A 21,208-nucleotide genomic window follows, 5' to 3' on the forward strand; every position below is an offset into this window, starting at 1 on the left:
AGGTGTGTGATGCTCACACCTGCACAGATAAATGAACTGAACTCCAAATGCTGAGATGAAGATAAGCAATATTGGATAATCCACACCTGCAACTCGTCTATTCTGAGGAGCCTACAGTCCTGCAACAGCGATGATGGGTCTGAATCAGTGGGAGCAGCAGTGCTCTGGTTGCTCATGCTGCTGGATGTCCCTGGAAACTTCACAGCAACATACGCGCCATCCACTTTAAGCACCTAGAACATAGTATAAAAAAGGTAATAAAGTTGTGAAACTGAGGGACACAAACCAGGGATCTGAGAGTAGCCAGAGACTCAGACACCTGCATCACTTGTTATTCCAAGATATAAATACATTTTGCAAACGCTGATCTTCTGCAAATTGCCACATTTCAGATGCACCCACCTTTCCCACAGGGACATTTTTAACATCCTCCACAAACACCACCTCTCTGAGAGGCCACTGCTCCTCGTTCACCTTCTCTTCTTCTTTAGGAGCCGGGGTGGAGCGCCTTCGCTCTGCAAGTAGTAAGGCATACTCCCTTTTAGTCAGGATATTTCAAATAAGACACTTGAAGTCCCCATGAAATGAAAAATATATTTTCTCAGTTTTAATCCTGTGTTAATTGTTCATTTACCTCGTTTTATGCCAAACATATGTACAAAAAAAAGTAGTATCAGAGTATTTTTAAATCAAAATCTGATCAAAATCCCTGTCTTTTCTCTTCCTGCAAATGGTCTCAAATGTTTGATGACTCATCCATCAACCAATAAAAATTCATCCAATCAAATGAGACTTTGGGCAACTAGCTAGCCAATTGTTTGTGGATCGAATCAATATACATTCCTTGATCGTAGTAGCTAACAGAGCAATATGGATAGAGACAGGAAGAGATGCGTTTTTGGATATTGCAATAACGCTGTTCTCATTTCCAAAACAATGTGACTGAGGGTTAATTCATTCAAGCAAAGCGTCACAGATTTTCAGACGACTCAAGTGTCAGCGCAGCAGTACATGAAGTGATCGTCCACCAGATGACGACGCGAAATGACCGGCGTTGCTTTGCCGCATGTACTGCGCGCGCTGTGGTAGCGTTACCACAGCCAGTTGAAAATCGCGTGGGTGTGGAGCCAACAGTTCTCTGCTCTGTGGCTCCTAGCTGCGTATCAAGCTAAACTCTAAGCCCGCCCACTTTTTAGCGGCCCAATCAAATGCGAATGATTTGATTTAAATCCATCTTGTAACTGTGCACCGCTTAAATATTCTGTTTCACTGAGAGACACATCAGTACACCAGTTGGAGATGCTCTAACTTCCGTTTCATGGGGACTTGAATTCGTATCTACATCAATGGATTGCAAATGGTTTGGCATCATACTCCTGATTAGGAAAGTAAAAATATACTGCTGACCAGGTGGACTACAGAAAATTAATCAACACAAAGGAGGTAAAAACGGCAACCAAACACACCACAGTATATAGTGTGAGCTGGCCATACTTCCTTCACAGGAAAACAGGCAGGGGAAAAAGAAACTTGCTGATAAAAGCCTGTGCACCATCTGTTTCAAAGTCAAAGGACTAATGAGAGCACAGAGTGAGGAAGAAATTGGTTCTGTGCCTGGGAGATAGAGAGGAAAGTCAAGACTTGAGTGTTGTTGTGGGAGCTCGAGGTTAAGAGGGAGAGAGAGCGAGAGAGAAGCTGACATACTGTAGGGCAGGGAGGCACTGCTAGCAATGGAAGAGGTATCACTGCAGGTAGATGCTGGGGAGGGAGGAGGACCCATCTCAGTCTTCACCAGCTCTGGCTTGCTTTCCGTCCTATGGGATAAGATAGTGAAGTGAATTTTACTTATTCTTATCTTAAGTGAGACTGAACTCTGTCTTCTAATTGTGGGTAAAAGTGTAGTGAAACAAAATTATGTAAACTATTAATATACAAAAATGGACAGTTTTTTTCTGCATAAAATGAAACTGACTTGATTTCCTGGGTCTTAGTGGTCTTCTCCATGTTCTTGAGGCTCTCTGGTGAGCGCAGCTGGAACCTGCAACTGTCATTCATGTTCCAGACAGACTCCAACAGAACGCCAACTTTGGGAATCCCAGCGCTGACAGAAAAGGCTACTGCACCGGCATGGTAGAGGGGGTTATTCCTCAAGCACACCTAAGGAAGGAACGAGTGTAATGATTTTATTTCTAAAAATGACTGATTTGGGATACATTTTAATTTCAGAAATGATCATTATCGGTAAAATTATAACAAAAATTATCGGTATCAAATTGATTTTAAAAGTTTGGTGTCGCACATCACTAGTTTCAAGACAAACCTCTTATTAACATTAAAATGGAAAAGTCAGAACAGAAGAGGAACTTAGTCCACCTCTGTCATACAAGATAATAACAATTGTGCAAGCGAACAAAAGTTAAAACAATGAAAATTCTAAATTCTGTCTCACCTGTGTTCCCACGGTGATGTTTGGTATCGAGGAGATGCCAGCACTGGACTTTGGCTTTTTGTTCTTGGCTCTGGCCTTTTCAAGCATCTTCTTTCGTTGACTAAAAGGCACAACGCCCCTGCAGACAGATGCAAACAGCGACACGTTCATACCTTTCCCTGACATACACCATTCTCACTTTGACAATTTAAGAAATACATCAATTTGTAACCCCTTTCTAAATGTCACATTATAGCACATAATAAATGTAGTGACAGAATATTTACCCATCAATAACACCATGAAAGACAAATGTGTAATAAACTATTGTTTTGACTTTGATGAACACTCCTGCTACACTTAACGGGATAACAATGTTATAGTGACAATCGGAAAGAAAAGTTATTATTAAAAAACATAGAATTACAATTCCATATACAGTGGAAACCGCCTATAGTGATCACAGTTACAGTGATCAACCGCTTATATGGAATAAAAAAGCTTGGGACAAAATCATTCATATACAAATGCTGTTTAAATAATTCGCTTATAGTAGTCAAGTAATTCGCTGACAGTGTTGACATGAAAACATCTGTAAAAACATTTTAAAACTATATTAGACATACGTTAATTTAATTTTTGTTTAGTTTTTTTACTTTAATCACATGATACTTTGCGTCGCGGACCGTCTGCTTTCCGGCTGGATACCTGAGGCTGATGCTGCGTGTGCATTGTTATCATAGCAGGAAAAGGAAAGCACCTGTGGCTGCGCTACCGAGTGAGTGAACAAGGAGCCCCGGCAGAGGGGCGCCGTTCTGCATGCACGCTCGCGCTGCAGAGCCGGACAAAAAACGTCAATGTCTCACCCTCGGTGAGGGAAAAGGCTGGAGAATTGGCAGCGAGACAGTAAATAGCGAAGCGGTCCGTTTCATAACTTTATGCAATAAATATACAAATGTCAATTAGATGGTAATCTGCACAAGTAATGGTGCACAACAATAAAAATGTGGTTATAATAATCATCATGCTTATAGTGATCAATTTGACCCGGACAGACATGATCACTATAAGTGGTTTCCACTGTAGTTTAATGTAAAAACACGTATTCTTCTCACCACCAGTAGAGGCTATTCTCCAGCTGTACACACGTGTAGAGCGCACAGCAGTGCAGCGACACCATACGTTCCCCCTGCAGCTCAGGGAAAGCCTGAGCGCTGTGCTCCAGCTTAGAGGCCACTGTGCTCAGTGTGTCGTCCACCCAGGTTGCCACCTATACCGCGAACACACACACACAAACTTGAGTTAATGAACAATCCATTAAATAAATATTTGTAATGTCAGGATGGCTGATTAGCAACTATAGAAACATTTCTTTAGCCAATCACAATCTTATGGTTATACAACTTATCCTGTGGTTGAGTACTGTTACCATGCAAGACCAAGCAGAGCACACATTCTTATGTCAAGAGGACCAATCCTAATCTACCTTGTTGGTCTCTGTAGCCACAGTGGCTCTGATGCTATTGGCAGACAATAAGGTGATCTTCTCATTGGCCAGGCCCAGGAAGGACACGCGCGGGTGATGAACAGAAGGATTCTGATGGAATAAAGGACAGAAAAGTCTTCAACATACAATAAACTTTAAGTGCTTTCTAGCCATTAAGCATGCTACAATAACAGATAGATGCATATTGTATTTCCGCTAAAAAATACATATAATGCAGTCTGGGTAATTCCATTCACATGGGTTTCATTCTCCACCTGTGCATTCCTGTAGGGTTCAGGTTCGCTCCACTTCCACTGATATAGCTCTCCTTTGGAGCTGACCGCCACCAGCTCTGAGAACATGGCTCCGATGCTCACAAACTTCACACCGTCCTGGAAAGAAAATTAGAAATCTTAATAAATGTCAGGTAATATAAAACTTAACTCTGATTGTCCGATGAATTGAATTTGCTACTAGTGGACTCCAATCAAGTTGTGGAGACATCTCAAGAGGTAATAATAGAATAGATCGAAGCTCCACTTGCTATGTCATAGCGAAAATTTCTGCGTTTTAAAATAAACATTAGATTAACAGCTCTGTTTGTGCTCCTCCTACCTTGTCAGGCCACCACTGGAGCTCCTCTCCCAAGGAGACAGGGCTCTGGACCGGGATGCTCTTCTTGTCCAAGCTGGGCTCGCCCTCACGGCTGGTGGAGCCTCGCTCTGTGTCGAACGAGGCCCCATCCAGCCACCGGCGTTCGCGTAACCTCAATACGGACTCACGCTCACGCAACAGCTCTGAGTCGCGCTCTAAGGGAAGAAGGAGAACTGGTATGCAATAAGGTCACACCAGTGGGATAGAAGTAAGCCACTCTCTGGGAAAGACCCGTCAACATAGGTTTAAGGATAGAGAGAGGAAGATAAGATTCTTTAGAATCCCTGTGATGCAGATCAAAATTGCAGTACTGAAGATTGAGTGGGAGTCTAAATTAAACTGGTGGGTGAGTCAGTTTGCACGCTCATGTGTTAGAATGCGAGGTAGAAGAGGAAGTGGATAGACAGAAAGAAAGCATGCATATGTGCTAAAGGTGGGCTAGGTTTTTAGAATAGACTGCCTTAAAGGGTCCCTGTTAAGACAGGTGGGCCTAGCGGGCCTTTCTCAGAGAGCTCACAGTATGTACTACAGCCATGCAGCATACAACACCAAAAATATATCGCCTGTAACACCAAACAGCCATATTACAAATCAAGCTAAACAGAAATAAAGAGGATATTTCACCAGCAAACAAGCTAAAACCATTGCATTTTACATTACTGGTAATTTGTGTAAAACATATACTGGCTCAAGTTCACATTTAGCAAAGAGGAAAATATTTTCTCCTATAATACATTTTTTCTTCTTCTTTACAGTCATTTTGTCAAAAAAAACTGTTTTGTTTGTTAGATAATCTCTGTCTTATTCAAAACTTAAGCCACTCACAAGTTTTTTTTTCTTACAATCCATCTCAAGAAAAACACTAAAAACACTGCCTTGCTTTTCCAACTTTTCTACTGTGTTGTCTTATCTTTCATAAGCTATTAAAACTCCATCCCCTCAACAAAAGCCATCACCAGTGTTGCCACCAAAGCCTCTCTAACACCCTTACTAGTCAGAAGTGAGTTGTGGATTTACCTCTGGAGGATCCCAGGCGAGACAGCGAGGAGCGTCTAAAAGAGGGGTAGCCAAAGTAGCTGATGTCCTCAGAGAACATGGCATCGGCATCAATAATCACACTGGGATGAGCTGAGTGAATGTCTGCATCCAGCAGGGACATCAGGTCCTCTGCATGGGACAAGGGCACAACAGGATGCAAGGTTTAAGAAAAAAAACAAAAAAACATTTATTATAATATTTATTTATGAATTTGGCAAATACTATTAAGACAAGATCATTATTAAATAATTTGAATACTGTATTATGCATCCACACAAGCCTATTTGTATTATAATATGTTGAACTGCTAAGCCTGAACTCCAATCTTAAATAGTGATGATCCCTTGTTGAAAAAACACAATAACATTATATAAGCCGTTGTCCTTTCTGTCTCCATTTGTCTGTTTTGACAAACCTCCAGGGAGGTAGGACTCGCTGGCTGTGTCGTCTCCATCGTCTCCATCTTCATCATCCCGGCTCAGCAGGTTGTTGACGGCGAGGTTAACATCCAGGTTGGTCCTCTGGAGTTCCCTAATGATCACACTCCTGGACTTCCCCTGAAGGACTACCTGGGCCTGGGGAAAAGGATGCCAATTTGTTTGAGTACGGAAAAAGGTTGTTTTTTTTTGTTGTTTTTTCAAAGAAAAGATAAATACATGCTGATGAGTTTGTACCTGAGTAATAAGTTCTTCAGGGATGACAGAAGCTGGTATGACTGGCTGAGGCTGGCTACCTAGCAGGCCCGAGCCTCGATCCCTTCCTGTGCGGATCACCCGGGTCTGTCGACGGGAATCGCGAGCTGCTGTTGATGACCTGCCCGACGTGCCCCCGCCTCCACCGCCACTTCCGCCACCTCCTCCTCCACTGCTGCTGCCGCCTCCAGCTCCGCCTCCCCCTGCTCCTCCTCCGCTTCCACCTCCTCCACTGCTTCCATTTACGCCAGAGCTCCAGCGACTCCTGTTACATACAGTGCAAGGCCATGGTCAGACACAACTGCCAAAAACACCATCTGACTAACAGAGCAGACTCAAAACACGCACACTTCTGGGTACGAAGGGATTCAGCCTTTGTGACAGCGGAGACTAAGAAGGTTTTGCATCAGCAGCATTTACAGGAAGGAAGAAATTAACTGGTGGCAATTTTCCTAATTTAATCAGGTATTGTAAGAGAAAAAAGCTTTGATATAATATCATGAATGTATTATGTACATATTTTGGATATTTCAACTACCATTTTCTTTCAGCTCAACATTAAACTGTAGGTGCACGTTAAGAGGGTTATTCTGCACAACAATCTATATTTTGAGGAAGAACTAAATTCTCCAGTGGTCAACAAAAGCGCTAAGACTGCAAATTTAGAGTCGATGAACATGCTTTTCAGTGTATGCCCTTTGGTGGACACATTTATCCATTATATTTTTACAGCCCCCTAAAGAAGCCTGTGGGGAATACACCCCTAACCCGCAGCAGCGTCAGTGCTGTGCTCTCAACACCGAGCTTTCACAGGACCATTTGTCTCTGTCAACCCTGCCAGAACTTACCCAAGGGTGTTGCCTGCCAGTCTGCCCAGTGTGTCAGAGCCAGACAGGAACCAGGGCGGATCACTAGTCCTGCCTGGCCTGGAGCTCCTTCCTGTCCCTGAACCACTGCTCAACTTTGAACTGGAAACAAAAGATGGGAGATCAGTTACAAACCTACAGAAGTCCCACACAGAACCAAAATACTTTCTTTTATTACCTGGGTTAACAGAAACTAAATTTACCCGAGGTTTGTTAAATTATACCCCTCGGTTCAGGATTCATTTTTACGTTTAATATTATATTGTGAAACAGGAGGGGGTATTTTGGAGACTAGCATGGCAACACCCTTGGGAATCAGAATTGGCTGCAACTCGTTCCTCGTTCAAGACTTTCCTTTTTTAAAAGTTCTTGGGGTTTTGGGGCTGCGACAGCTTTCTCCTATTTCAAGATTTCTTATAATGGTATGCCTTCTGAGTAACCAAAAGTAGTTTACTTCAATATTCTTAACTCATGTGTTCTAAATCGGTTTCATATAAATAGTATAAATGGTGTTTTGCTGTGGAAAGGGAACTAAATTATGCCAACGTTTCATATAACAGGGACTACAGTGACACTGAATTTACTGTCCAATAAAATAATACAATCACATTTAGTACCATATTGTAAATGGAGGGCAATGGGATACAGAAACAAGGATTCAGATGCAACAGATTCAAAATCATTGCCAAAGACAACATGCCACACTTTTTCCTCATTTCCTTCCCAGCACCCCACAGTGGTGCTGGCTGAAAAGCTATTACAATGTAAAACCATCTCATCTTCTTTTTGCAAGTCTGCGGCAGGGAACAAAACATGTGTTCTGCTGAAAAGTTTGGAGCAGGGAGCTCCCTGGGCTTTTACAGCGCGATTCACAACATGCATATTTAGCAGCTAGAGGGGGCCTTGAAAGCTCTGAAATCACTGTTGGATGTTGTTCTGCTGGCAGGAGATCGACAACTATCAATAAGACATTCATCAAAAACACATACTCACAGCCAACACAAAACAGAGCAGCTAGTAAAAAAAAAAAAAAAGTATTTTTATTAAATAGCACACAATCAGCACAGCCATTAAGGCAACTGGCTTTCAGAAAGTTACACAAACTATTTTGGGACTGTCTTGCTGTTGGTTGTTTGGTGTCAAGATTAGCAAAGACAGAAGTATTGAGGGGGTGTAAAGACTAACTGACACGTGTCGGAAAATCAATACAAGAGTCTTAGATACGGCCACATCAATATAAAACTCTGAATCTGACTCAAATGTTGAGGGGAATCTGTCAAAAATCGATACGTCCATCATAAACAAATACAGTCAGAAATACCTCCTCTTGAGCAGCTTTTTACATATTATCCGTGTGTATGCCATAGATGTATAAAGAGGTGTATGAGCGGAAAGAGTGTGTGTATGAGCCGAGGGGAGAGTCAGAGGCAGCGAGTCGGGGCCCCGCATCTCCGCTGCATACAGAAAGCAGAACGCACAGCGGTCTAGCCAGCAAGTCATGTATGCAATTAGGCAGTCACTAGTGGGGACCTAGCTAGGTAACAAGCTATGCAGAGCCACAAAAACAAGAGGGATTCAAATGTGTCAGGCGATTTTTTTGCATGCGGGAGGCTAAGCTACATTCAACAGCAATACACAAGAGTTATGGCTATGTGTTAGCAGAAGCTAATAAATTAGCATCACCAACTTAAGGCTCTGACACACTAAGCCGACGGCCAGTTTGAGGCGGTCAGTGAGCGTCTGTCAGCCTAGTTTTTGCGGTGTGTCCCGCACCGTCGGCTCTAGTCTGTCCATGTCGGAGGCTTTTCGGCCGATTCAGCATGTGGAAAGAAATCACTCTGATTGGCAGTTCAGCTTAAGCGAATCAGTGCACGAGAAGAGAAAAAGAACTGAGAAAAACAAGCTAACGAGAAAAGTCGCGTCGAAAAACACAGAAGGTTCTTCTCATTTTTCAACTTCATCTCATCTCATCGTTCCAATACACGAATATTTTCACAACGACATGGCCATCTGGAATGAAGCTAAGTGGTGAGTGAGAGTGATGTGAAAATTGTCGGCAAACGCCACTTTGATTCATGTACGTATCATAACAACGGCTTGTATATCCGCAGTCCTCAGTCTTCTGGTTTCCCCTTTTGAATGACGAATACAGACTACCGCCGCCTGCTGGTGTGGAGAGTCATTTCATTTCACGCAGGCGCAGAACGTACGTGCTAATTGTCTGTCGGCTGTAGTCTTTGCGGTGTGTTCGGGTGCAACTTGTCGACCAAAATAAAGGCGACATGAAGCGACGCAACAGGCAGCCTTTGTTGCCGCTAGTTCTCTGATGTTGGGTTGGTGTGTCCCTAGCTTTAATTAGACCTCCTAGTGTCCCACTGCTACACTAATATAGCAACAGTTTAGTTTTTGGCCATTGCCAGTGGATGCAGTGAAATAACACTTTTCTGTGCATCAAGAGTTTTCGGTAGACCTAGAATACAGTCTGTGTTTCACAATGCTGGACACCATGTCACTAATTCATAGTTTTCCACATCATCATTTCAGTAATAAGGCAAACAATGGTTGAAATTAAACGGTAACAGTATAATTTTTGTATCGTATCGCAGTTCTGTTTCTACATTGGAAAAACAAATGTCCCTGGAATGCATTTAACTTTGGGGAAGAACTCTCTGAAAAGCAGCTCTCAACATCATAATCACAAAAGCACAACACTCCAAAGCATCCCCTAATCCACCAACTGCCTGTTGGGAGGACTTTTTGGGAAATAGACCTGTGATGTATTCATATGTATGTATCACTCCTTTGCAGCAAAGAGCCAGAGTATTATTCTACAAGTGAAATCATGTCCAACTGCTTCATACTCAGCCAAAAGGGGCACAAGTGCCGAATTCAAATCACAGCAACCACCGTCAGTAAGCCTGTGCATGTTCAGTGCATCTTGTACTAGGCATCTCCACAAGCAATCTGTTTTCCAACTCAGTGCCAATGCTAAAACTGTTTCCGGGATAGATCCCATCATAAAGAAGTCTCTCACCCATCGCTGCCGTCCGGTTTGCTGAGCTCCAGGCGATCAGGCTGGACAGCAAAGCTGATTCTGCACACGCGGCCATCCTACAAGAGATGCATTCATGGTTTTTAGTGTCACAAATTAGACAAATGAAAGCTCTGAAAGTAGGAGAAATCATATATTAATGTTGAGTGCAATATATCAAATTAGGAATTGAAACTAAAACTAAATAAAGCCAAACACACTCAACCACCTTTCACATCGGAGTCTATATGCAAATTATTGCTGTGTATATGAGTTCATGTACTTAAGAGGTGCTGTAAACTGGGGCTGGGACGATTCACCTATCACCCGATTCGATTCTACCACGATACTTGGGTGCCGATTCGATATGTATTGCGATTTTTAAGTATTGCGATTCTACAAGTATTGCGATTCGATATTATGATTAATTGCGACCATGGGAAAAAGTTGAATCATACACTTCTAGGGACTTTTAATTTGACAAATATCTAAATTAATACATTAAAATGTTGGATTTAAAGCATGTACATAGTCAGAAATGTCCTGAAGTCATATATATCCAGACATTTATTAAATGTTTTCCACCATTTTCTACTTCCTCATTGCGGTCAGCTTCGGTATGTTTTGGCTGACTACAACAATAAAAGCGGTAACTTCTTTCTACCTCTGCATAGACTCAAATTAAGCAAATATATTGATTCTGGAATTAAAAAAATCTATTTCAAAATCGTAAAAAAGAAATCGCAATATATAGGTGAATCGATTTTTTCCCACCCCTAATATATACTGGAAGATATAATTCATGTTATAGCCAAACCAAACCCTGCGCCATTAGAATAGACATTAAGATTAACACACTACTGTTTGTGAGGTTTGTTAATGCACAATTGCATTGCAAAGAATGAAGGCACAACATTTGACTTCACACTTGTCCTGAACACACTTCCACCTGCATGCCCCAGATAGCTGACATTTCTGTCAAAGCCCAAATAAACAAACTGAGGTCAACTATTACAAACTGGATTAGCCTACTTGAAGTTTGCCTGGGAATCAGACAAATCTGCAAGGTCATGTTTTCTGGCAGATGAGTCTGGTCCATCTACGCTCTGGACAGATTTCAGCAACTTGAGACCTGACGGGCCAATCACCACCGTTTATTTAATATGGGGCGTGTTTGAGACGATGACTGTAAAGAGGAGCGCCGTTGAGGCATTTTCTAAAATATGGCTGCAGCTGACATGGAACTTTCTGTTGAATAGTATATTTACGCTTAGGGATGCGGCAATCTGATCTTTTCAGTCCCAATCCCAAATTCCTGAGTCCCGGTAGTTAGTTAGATAGATAGTTCCGATCCGATACCAGTGTTTAATTAATAAGCTGTATGCCTCACTGTGTGGAAGAGACTGGGATCATTGTTTTATGTGTGAGGCAACATCAGGCTTGATTTAACATTGGTTTCTTAACCTCGCAAATCAAAATATAACAAATAAATACATAGATATAAATTCATTGAACTGTTATTTATTATCAAAATAATAAATCGTACACCAGCAACTCGATAAAAAATCTTCAAAATTAAAAAAGGAGTTACAATTCAAGTGTAAACCTTTTTAATGCAGCAACAAATTGGTCAAAACTTCAACAGGAATTAAAATTCCAGTTAGTATATAAACATAGATGTGAATTGAATAGATCGGCCTCATTGTCACTGATACTCGATCCAGCTATTTGAGTCGGTATCGGCCCCGTATCCGATATCGGTGCATCACTATTTTAGCTAAAAGAAAAATCAACAGCACTTAAAGCTTTTCTTGAGAAGAAAGATGTGTTTGCCATACTTCTGACATTCTGGCATTTTTGTCTATGCCCGTTGATAACGCCCCTTGGAAAATCAAAAATAAACAGAGGTTCCAGACTATTTGGCATTTGCGATTTGGTCTGGCGATGTCAGAAAACAGAGGCAAATTACGTAGTGTTTTATAGCAAAGTCAGAGGTCATCTGACAATAGTGACCCAGTTTGAACTGAAAGCTTCATATTATACTGAACTGTTTTTGGTGGGCAATAAATAAATAATAAACATACACTCTAGATCCCCAAGTGTTTCATTAATGCTAATGATGTAATGTCTTATAGCATTACCTCAAGGAGGAATCCGGCATGGTTTGGACCGACAACACACTGTTTTAGGGTAGCCTGCTCCAGCAGACTAAGGTGTGGATGACTGCATTGGAGAAGGGAAAAACAAAGCACAAAGACAAATGAGACAATATACAGGATAATAAAAAAGATCCTGTTAAACAACGACTGTTAAACAAAGCAGCCTACAGTTACAATGTTGACACAAACTTACCTGTTATAGCTGTATTTGTTGAGTTTCTCCGAGACTTCACGGAGCCTGACAAGAAGATAAAGTCTATATTAATACAAGTAAGACCAAGAACCAATTAATGCAGATTAATGTATGCAATTCAGAATTGCAGTGCTGGAAGATACTTTAAAACAGGAACCACTGATTACACAAATCATGTTGATTTTATCATATCTACTGTCAACATTTTACCCTAAAGTTGATTGTCAGCCGTCGGACAGTTTGGGACCGTTGGACAGTTTAGCGCCCTTCATGTGAATAGAAAGGCAGACGGGAGCGCTTGTCTGTCTCATGGCATAGAAACGGATTCTGTGCTCAACTGTATTCTGTCGGTACAACTGTATTATATTAAAATATATCTTATCTACAGGCTAAATAATCTGCAGACAAAGCACGCAAAGTGCATTATTATCGGAGATGTGTCTGTGTTTCTGTTCCGGTGTTTTGCACGGAGATGATACCCGCCTGTCCGCTCGCTATCCCACTCGCTCTCCCACTCGCTCTCATCTCCGGCTCTCTGAAGCTCTGTACGCCGTTGCTGCCTAGCGAAGGCAGCGGTGTCAGCCGTACAATAACCTTATATTTTGATGTTAATAAAATGCATCTAAATTCACGAATATGAAGGATATTATTACTGACATTCCTGTAATATTACGTCACAACGTCCGCTGTATTAGCCACGTGTTTATTTGCTTATAGAGCAGGGAAGTGAGATCAGATCACAAGTGGACACTCAAGACGCATGTGGAGACGCATTCTCATGCCAGGCGTGAACAGATGTACTTAGAGCTGTCCACTTGTGATCCGATCACTCAGGACACATGTTAATGCCAGGTCTGAACAGGGCCTTAGTTCGCTATGTCAAATGCCTCCAAAAGTTGCAGTCCCCATGAGCATCAGTGGTGGCTATTGCTATGGAGAAGATGCCAGCAAAGGGAGGCCATTCAGAGCTGTTGCATATTTTAAACAATTTGCCATTGCATTAAGGATGAAGCTGCTACATTGATCCACAAATAATCTAGCATTCAAATGGGAATAATAAACCCTGCATTTCCAGAATAACAGAATGTTATGCTCAGTCATTGGATGTTTCTCACTACAATGCTCCTTGCCTTTTTAATCAACTAAACAATTAGTTTTGTTTTTTCAAGAGATCGTCTCATTTTTATACTGATGAATCAATCCAGACTCCAATATGACTAACGCAACATTGTCCATGCAGAAAATGAATAGGACTTTTACTTCCGAAACCCCTGACAAACAATGTAAAGTGGAAACAGAAGACAGTAAAAAAAAAATGTAGAAGAAGGTCCGCACACTGTAGCTCCCTTCAAGTGCAATTTATTGGCACATCTTAGTTAGTGACGTTTCGAGCAGAAGCTCTTCTTCAGACTTAATAAATTTGCACAGAGACGCCATCATAAAAGATAAACTCTCTGGTCACATGATAGTCACATGATAACGCCAGTGACCTAAATATAAGTCACAGGTTACGTTACATGTATATTAAGAAAAACACATATAAACAACAGTATATACAAAAATGCATATACAAATACTCATCAATCAATAATATAGGCAAGTACCTCACAGCTCATAAGAATAATATTTAGCCCATGGCTGTCATACTTTCTATAAGGCTAGAATTAAATAGATCAGTGATAGATCAATATTTAGAAGTTTAATTGAATTGCCTGTTGTTGGCTGATGTAGTACATTGTCTAATTACCTTCTTTGTTGTTTCGTCCCATTAACTTCCACTCACATCCAATACAGACAGACAATCTGACTTGAGGAATTGCATATATGCAAACATGCTTAACCACATGTGGTCTGAGATGTACTGTGTCCTGACACGTGTCTAGCTTCTTGTCAATAAGCATACATCAACTCTCAACTCCTCCACCTATTTACCCTATGCCGTCATCTTGAAAATATGCTTCTGCAAATGGTTTCTTCCACACGTGATTATTACACACAGATATAGAAGTACTGGGGCACCTGTTGTGATGAATGCCCTGAATCAAAACGCAAAAGAAAAGACTTCAACCTCAGAAAACTCCTCTTCAGTGGTAAATGTAAATGCAGTGCGTTACGGATCATGTATACTATTCAAACACAATTTACATACCAGATGTAAACCTAAAAATACCATTATAAATCTTGCTCATGATTGCACAAAAACAAGAGACAAGCAATGAAAAAATGTTGCCCATGTAGGCACAAAACTTAAGCAGAATTTCAATGTAAATGTGCTGTGTGTTGGTTCATTTTCCACGGTCTATGTCATTCCACTGCTTGATGAAACATGTCCGCACACTGACAAACTATCTAAAATCTCTAGAAATTGTGCAAGATACAAATGGTAAAGGTAGAAATCTCCTCACAATACAGAAGCACATTGAAAGCCCATGCAGCAGCCCAAACACTAAAGAAAAGTAAGAGAAAATGACTCACACAGCATCCAGGTCAGTTATTCACTAAGCTACCCATCAAACAAATGGCACCACTGTAGTAGCAGAGACACAAAGTCTACTCGCCTCAATGACCAATTTAAAACAGTTTCACTAAAGCACAGCAAAAGCATATTAAACATCCATCGCACTACAGGGGAAATGCAATTTGCCATTCCACTGTGCTAAACTAATGTGTCTAAGCAGACCTCAGTTAGGTCAAGCAAACCACTGGCATTTGGTTGAGGAAATCTGACCGGATATACATGCCAGGCAAGCGCTTCAAATGAGCCAAGCTGGACCAAGCCTTTTTACTTCAAATGGAGGCACTTATCTGCTTTGACAACTGCAAGTTCCTTCATGGGGAAGTGAGAGGAGGGGGGCTCCCAGCAGCACATGGTGACTGTAGCATGCAATGGCATGCAAGCCTGGGGATGAAACAGCCATGACCTCTTTAAGGAACCAATGGTCCATCCATCCATACTACCAAGATGTTCCAGTGGCTTTCTCAATAACCAGAGTAACCAGCAGAGTAACTCCTGTCAGTCAGACCAAAGCTGGGCCCCCCAGAGTTAGATAGTACACCAACCTGCAAAAAGCGTTCAAATACTCTGAGCCTATATCAGTTCCTAATCTCAAGGTCATTCTAAAAACACCTCTCAACCTCTATGTCTTTAAGTAGAACAGCTCATTAATCAGTTCAATCTCAATGGATGATATAAATAGGTTTATCATAAATCACATGTTCTGCCAAAATACAGGTCGCACACAATTTTCCTGGACCTCTCCCTTCCAACTTCTTACTGTCTCATGATCTCTCTTCAGTTTCCTAAAGAAACCCCATTAAACAGTGTGATGCATGCCAGCAGCACGTCACTGCTAACAATAATAATTGATTTAACTGTCCAGAGTATGCTGGAGGTATTTGGGTAATAGTGGAAAAGAAATAAAGTGTATGATCACGTGGACACTGAATAATCCATCCATCATACACACTTTTATAAGCCTTGGCTTGTCTCCTCTAACCTACTAAAGTAGATAACAGGATTAATGTCAATGTTGCTAACTGTGCTTCACTGCATATCTTAGATATTTATCTCGGTGCACAATGTTAAAAGACAACCCAAATGATATCGTCTTTTCCTACGATGTTAGCAAGTAAATTGTGCCATTAAACTTCCATAAATCCCCTGACACACAAACCACACCAATATGTGGCTTTGTCAGGAGCGTGATAGCCATATTAGCTTGCTAGCATTAGCAGCTAGCTCTCAGTTAGCTGACGTTAGCTACTTCATTGATCATGATAATCAACGAGACGCCCACAAAACAAACAACCGACACACACGTCGACAGAGTGTATCTGTAATTTATACACGAAAACGCGTATCATTTCCACAACATTGGGTTTTACGATGCTTATTTCCCTCTCTTTTCCCCCATCCCCCAACCCGCATTGTCTATCTCAACTTTGACTGTGAGCCAATCCTTCCAGAGGACCAAGGAACAGCCTGCTAGTGCTAGCTACAAGGACTATGTAAGGAGGTTGGGAAACGGGTGGACTCGGTTATTGGGATAAGACGCATGCGCAGTGTGACTGTAGCTGCGGTCCTGCGTTGCAATTGGCTCAATTTCGACGAGTGCAGGCGAGATTCTACTGCGCATGTGTGGTACCCCCACAGCTATGACGTATGACCTAGCCTCCTTCTGTAGGCCTTGGTTAGCTAGTGTTAGCTCTCCATACAGATAGCCAGTTAACGGGCTAGCAGCTAGCAGTGGAGCGACTGTTAGGTAGCAGCGATGCTAACGAGGATTGTTCAAGATGCCGGGCCTTGTTTCAACCCTGGGGGGTCATTTCAATCAGATTAGAACCCGACTGAAGACGCGTGGCAGTGTCCACACCGTTGGTAATAACAGTCTGGACTACTATAGACCAGACCCCACATATAGATACTGATTAAACATCTCGTGTTCAGCGGGCCGCAGCAGCATACCTGTCATTGAGCTGGTCCTCGGTCCCGGGCAGCGGGTGAACCACGAAGTGAATAGATGTCATGGGGTCAATCCAAAATCACACACAGACGTGTGAAAGATGTGGAAATTGTTATTCTTTCGATTACTGTGTATATTGTGGATTCATAGGAATCGTTTAATGGCGGAAAAAGCCTCGAGTTTTAGATCCCAGCCTCCTCACCCACATGCCGCCATCTTAACTCCAGCAGGCTTCTTCTCCTCTGTGTGTTGATTAGTGCACACATGCAACCACTCCGCTGGTTGGAGCCCGAGCACCAACAGGAAATGTGTTAAATTGGACGCGATTGGCCTCAAGAAAGAAAGGCAAAGACCACTGTAAATCACAAATACTACACTTTCACACTCCAAAGTCTTTGTTCTCAGCCAGTTCAGCTCATGTATCTGTGTTTTATTTGCGTTTTCAAGCGCCATGCAGTCATTTTCAGGTCCATTGTAAATGCATAAGAAAGGGTAAATGCGTTGCTAGGGTACTTCATTGCAAGCTGAGACAATACAATACACAATAAACTATGACTATGACAATAAGATATCACATACTACATAGATCAATCAAATACTACATAGATCAATCAAATACTACATAGATCAATCAAATACTACATAGATCAATCACATACTACATAGATCAATCAAATATTACATGGATCAATCAAATACTACATAGATCAATCAAATATTACATAGATCAATCAAATACTACATAGATCAATCACATACTACATAGATCAATCAAATATTACATGGATCAATCAAATACTACATAGATCAATCAAATATTACATAGATCAATCAAATATTACATGGATCAATCAAATACTACATAGATCAATCAAATATTACATGGATCAATCAAATACTACATAGATCAATCAAATATTACATAGATCAATCAAATACTACATAGATCAATTAGGATTCTCAAGACTCAAGAAATGTGCAATAACACATTGGTCACTTTTGTGTCATTTTAACAATGTAAATACTGTAAATCTACTATGTGCAATAACATGCTGATCACTATGTGCAATAATTATATGATGCTGTGCAATAATTATATAATTATCTGACGGACACTTTGTGCAATAATCTGGCAAAACTCATCTCATCAATATATATATCGTATTTTTGTATTTTATATTGTATTATGTTTTATATATTTTTCATATTTATATTGCACTATCTCTTTTTTTATTGTGTTATCTTTTCATTAGCACCTATGGGATTGTCACAATCTAATTTCGTTGTATTTACAATGACAATAAAGGGCTTGAATCTTGAATCTTGAATTTTGAAAAATGAGAATAATTGGGCTTTTTGTGCAGTTACAAACCAGTGCAGTAAATAATTCCACATGCTATTACACCATCATGAAGGAACCATCAGGTTCACTACAGTAGGCTGAGTAATAATAAGAAGCCTAACACTATATTTGAATACAGACTCAAATTCTGTAGTTATGGAATAAACAATCAGATTATATTTTGGATCCATTTTAAAACAAAATAATAATAAAAGTCAATGGCATGATTTGTATGGTGATAATTTTTGGTAAATTATTATTATTTTCTTAATTATTATTTGTTATTTTTTTATTTATTATTTGTTATTATATATTTTTATTTTAAGGTATTTATCTATTAATTTTATTTCATTTAGATTCATATAATTTAATTTAACTATTTACCTATTTATTTATTTTTAAATCCTCATCTTTCATTGTTATTGTTATTATTATTATGTTTTGCTTGTCAGGCACAGGTGGGGGGGTTGCTCTATTGGTTCATTGTGTTTTTGTTTTGTTTTTCTTTCTTTGTCATCCTTAAATTCCATAAGTGTTGTGTATTTTTTTTTTTCAATATCGATTGTGGTGCCCTTTTTACATTATGCACGCATCAATATAAATGTTGAAACTAAAAGGAGTATCCACCCTTCTGACCAACCAAGACTTAGGCCTAATATTATGTCATCAAATCTTAAGGGAACAACGTGGTTATACTTGGCATATTGTCAGCATTACTCTGGGAATAGGAAAAAAAAAATCATGTGGGACCCTCGATTTAATGCTGCTATTCTTACACTACAATTATATTTAAAACTGAGCCACCTCACATCTGAGCTCTATATATAGGGCAGATAACTGGAAGTCTCTTCCTACTGGGCTCCCCCCCATTCAAAACTTTGCTAATATCTCCACATCATATAAATTCCCAGAAATGATTTAAGTGTTGCAAGCATGCTCCCCTGCTTCAGAGATATGGCCTCCAGATATGGCAGACATTAGGGTAAGGAGGGGGCAGATGAAATCATCACAAATTCATGAGGTTCATTTATTGTCATTCTACAACACAGTGTTGCGCAATGAAATGTGAGTTGTAGTCCCTTTATGCTATACAATAAAAAAACTAATTAAAAACATTTTTTTTATGATGGAGTACTGAGGACAGCATGGATAAAATGATGACATGCAATTGCTCAAATCAACTGATAATCTAGAATGTATTTTTTACAATACATGAAACAAGTCTTTTTTAGCACATTCGACTTTTGCAATAATACCCTCACCTTGGTCAGTTTGTTAAGCAATTAAGAAAGCGGCATTTTTTTAATGTAAATTTAAAGCATATGTAGCTAATATTTGTTGTTTTTTTTTAATCCACAGTCTAATCCAATAAAAGCTTTTGTCTTTTTACACCAGCAGGTGGCAGGGTTTACCTTTCACAATGAGATCCGTATCAGTTCCAGAAAGCCGGCCATACTAAAGCAGAGAGTATTTGTATATCGTGTGCATATATGGATATATAGAGGTATATACTGTATGTAGGTATAGCTCCAGACCTCTACAACTGTCCAGATGGCCATTTGTCAGATATTTGTCTATTGAAATAAGCTATTAAAGTAAAGCCCCCAACAACTGGAACTGAAAGTGAGACCAAAGGAGATGTCAAGATAATATGAAATGCCACAGAAAGCATGACACAGAAAGAACATTTTGACTGCCTCAGGTCAGGTTCCTCATTTATCTGTCATCTGCAGTTCCTACTTAGCCAAAGGGAACCCATTCTAACCAAAGAAACTGATGTATGAGCTGGTCTTTTATCCAGTCTGGCCTGCAGTTCACATTGTCAGGACTTTAACTGAATGGGTATAGTAAAGTTTCAGGTTTGCATCTAAAATAGAACGAGACAAAAATATTTTTATTTTACAATTTATTTGTATTTTTTCATTTACTTGGGTGTTTCTGCAACTACGGTCACTTTTGACTCTCCCAAATAAAAAAAAATCAACCAGAGTAATCAGTAATCAGAGTAATACATATAAGAAGGTACACATAATTACATATAGTGGTTAAGATTTTAATCTGTAACATGTTTACTTTTTATGGTTGTCATCACTTGTTCTTACTAAATGTTACCGCAACATTACAATAACATTTTTCTTTTTTAATTTCTATAATATTTTTAAGATATTTAAATACATTTTCATCAAGCTTTTGTGCATCATTATAAATGTTGATATAATTTTTTTTTTTTTTAAATAGGGGATTTCATGATTTTCTCTACACCCTGAAAAATGTAGACAGTAACCACAGATGTCAGTCTTCATAAACAAATATTTAGATGGAGAAAAAAAATCACATAAATGATTTGTAAACAAATAAATAATTTGAATATGGTGTAAAGTAATATGTATATGAAACAATTCCATTTAGAAATAATATATTATAATTGAATATGCTCATATCTCAACATTGAGACCACAGTCATGGGACATGAAGAAAAGTGGTGTTTGGACCCATGAAATGCTTCATACATTTTATTAAATCACATTATTTAGTAATTATTTTTTATGTCAAGATGGGTAATAACACGATGTATATATTTATCAATCTGCAAATCTTAACAAAAATCCAAAATTTCATTGCTGGGACTTAAAAATGCCTGTAGTTGCAGAAACACCCACTTACACAATACTTCAGTGTTATATGCATTGCTATTGTTGTGAGCAGCGTACTTAACATATCTAATGACATCAATGACAAAATAATGGGCAATACTGCAGATATTATTAGGAATGAAACTATATTTTTATTTGATCATTTGGCCTTACTTTATGCTTCAAATGTCATGTAACCAGGAGGACGTTTATGAATGTTTCT

The 21,208-nt window shown here is 39.8% G+C and overlaps 1 protein-coding gene across 19 annotated transcripts in view; it reads right to left on the bottom strand.

Annotated features, from left to right (window-relative positions):
• The window catches only part of ubr5 (ubiquitin protein ligase E3 component n-recognin 5), a 43,858-nt gene extending 26,593 nt beyond the window's left edge, over positions 1 to 17,265 (bottom strand). For 15 of the 19 annotated variants that reach the window (XM_074654582.1, XM_074654578.1, XM_074654574.1 and 12 more), the window contains exons 1-17: positions 17,013 to 17,265; positions 12,548 to 12,592; positions 12,337 to 12,418; positions 10,199 to 10,275; positions 7,147 to 7,266; positions 6,281 to 6,563; positions 6,022 to 6,181; positions 5,586 to 5,735; positions 4,530 to 4,741; positions 4,190 to 4,306; positions 3,915 to 4,025; positions 3,544 to 3,698; positions 2,450 to 2,567; positions 1,973 to 2,157; positions 1,705 to 1,814; positions 403 to 515; positions 87 to 233 (exon numbers count right to left, since the gene is read on the bottom strand). In XM_074654582.1, coding sequence (XP_074510683.1) covers positions 87 to 233; positions 403 to 515; positions 1,705 to 1,814; positions 1,973 to 2,157; positions 2,450 to 2,567; positions 3,544 to 3,698; positions 3,915 to 4,025; positions 4,190 to 4,306; positions 4,530 to 4,741; positions 5,586 to 5,735; positions 6,022 to 6,181; positions 6,281 to 6,563; positions 7,147 to 7,266; positions 10,199 to 10,275; positions 12,337 to 12,418; positions 12,548 to 12,592; positions 17,013 to 17,074 — 2,247 coding nt within the window. In that variant the 5' untranslated portion in view covers positions 17,075 to 17,265. The remainder of the gene's footprint in view (positions 1 to 86; positions 234 to 402; positions 516 to 1,704; positions 1,815 to 1,972; positions 2,158 to 2,449; positions 2,568 to 3,543; positions 3,699 to 3,914; positions 4,026 to 4,189; positions 4,307 to 4,529; positions 4,742 to 5,585; positions 5,736 to 6,021; positions 6,182 to 6,280; positions 6,564 to 7,146; positions 7,267 to 10,198; positions 10,276 to 12,336; positions 12,419 to 12,547; positions 12,593 to 17,012) is intronic. The other 4 variants (XM_074654581.1, XM_074654579.1, XM_074654567.1 and 1 more) reach the window with 1 other exon arrangement.
• Positions 17,266 to 21,208: the final 3,943 nt, after the last annotated feature.

Source organism: Sebastes fasciatus, chromosome 12, assembly GCF_043250625.1.
Source record: "Sebastes fasciatus isolate fSebFas1 chromosome 12, fSebFas1.pri, whole genome shotgun sequence".
NCBI lineage: Eukaryota > Metazoa > Chordata > Actinopteri > Perciformes > Sebastidae > Sebastes > Sebastes fasciatus.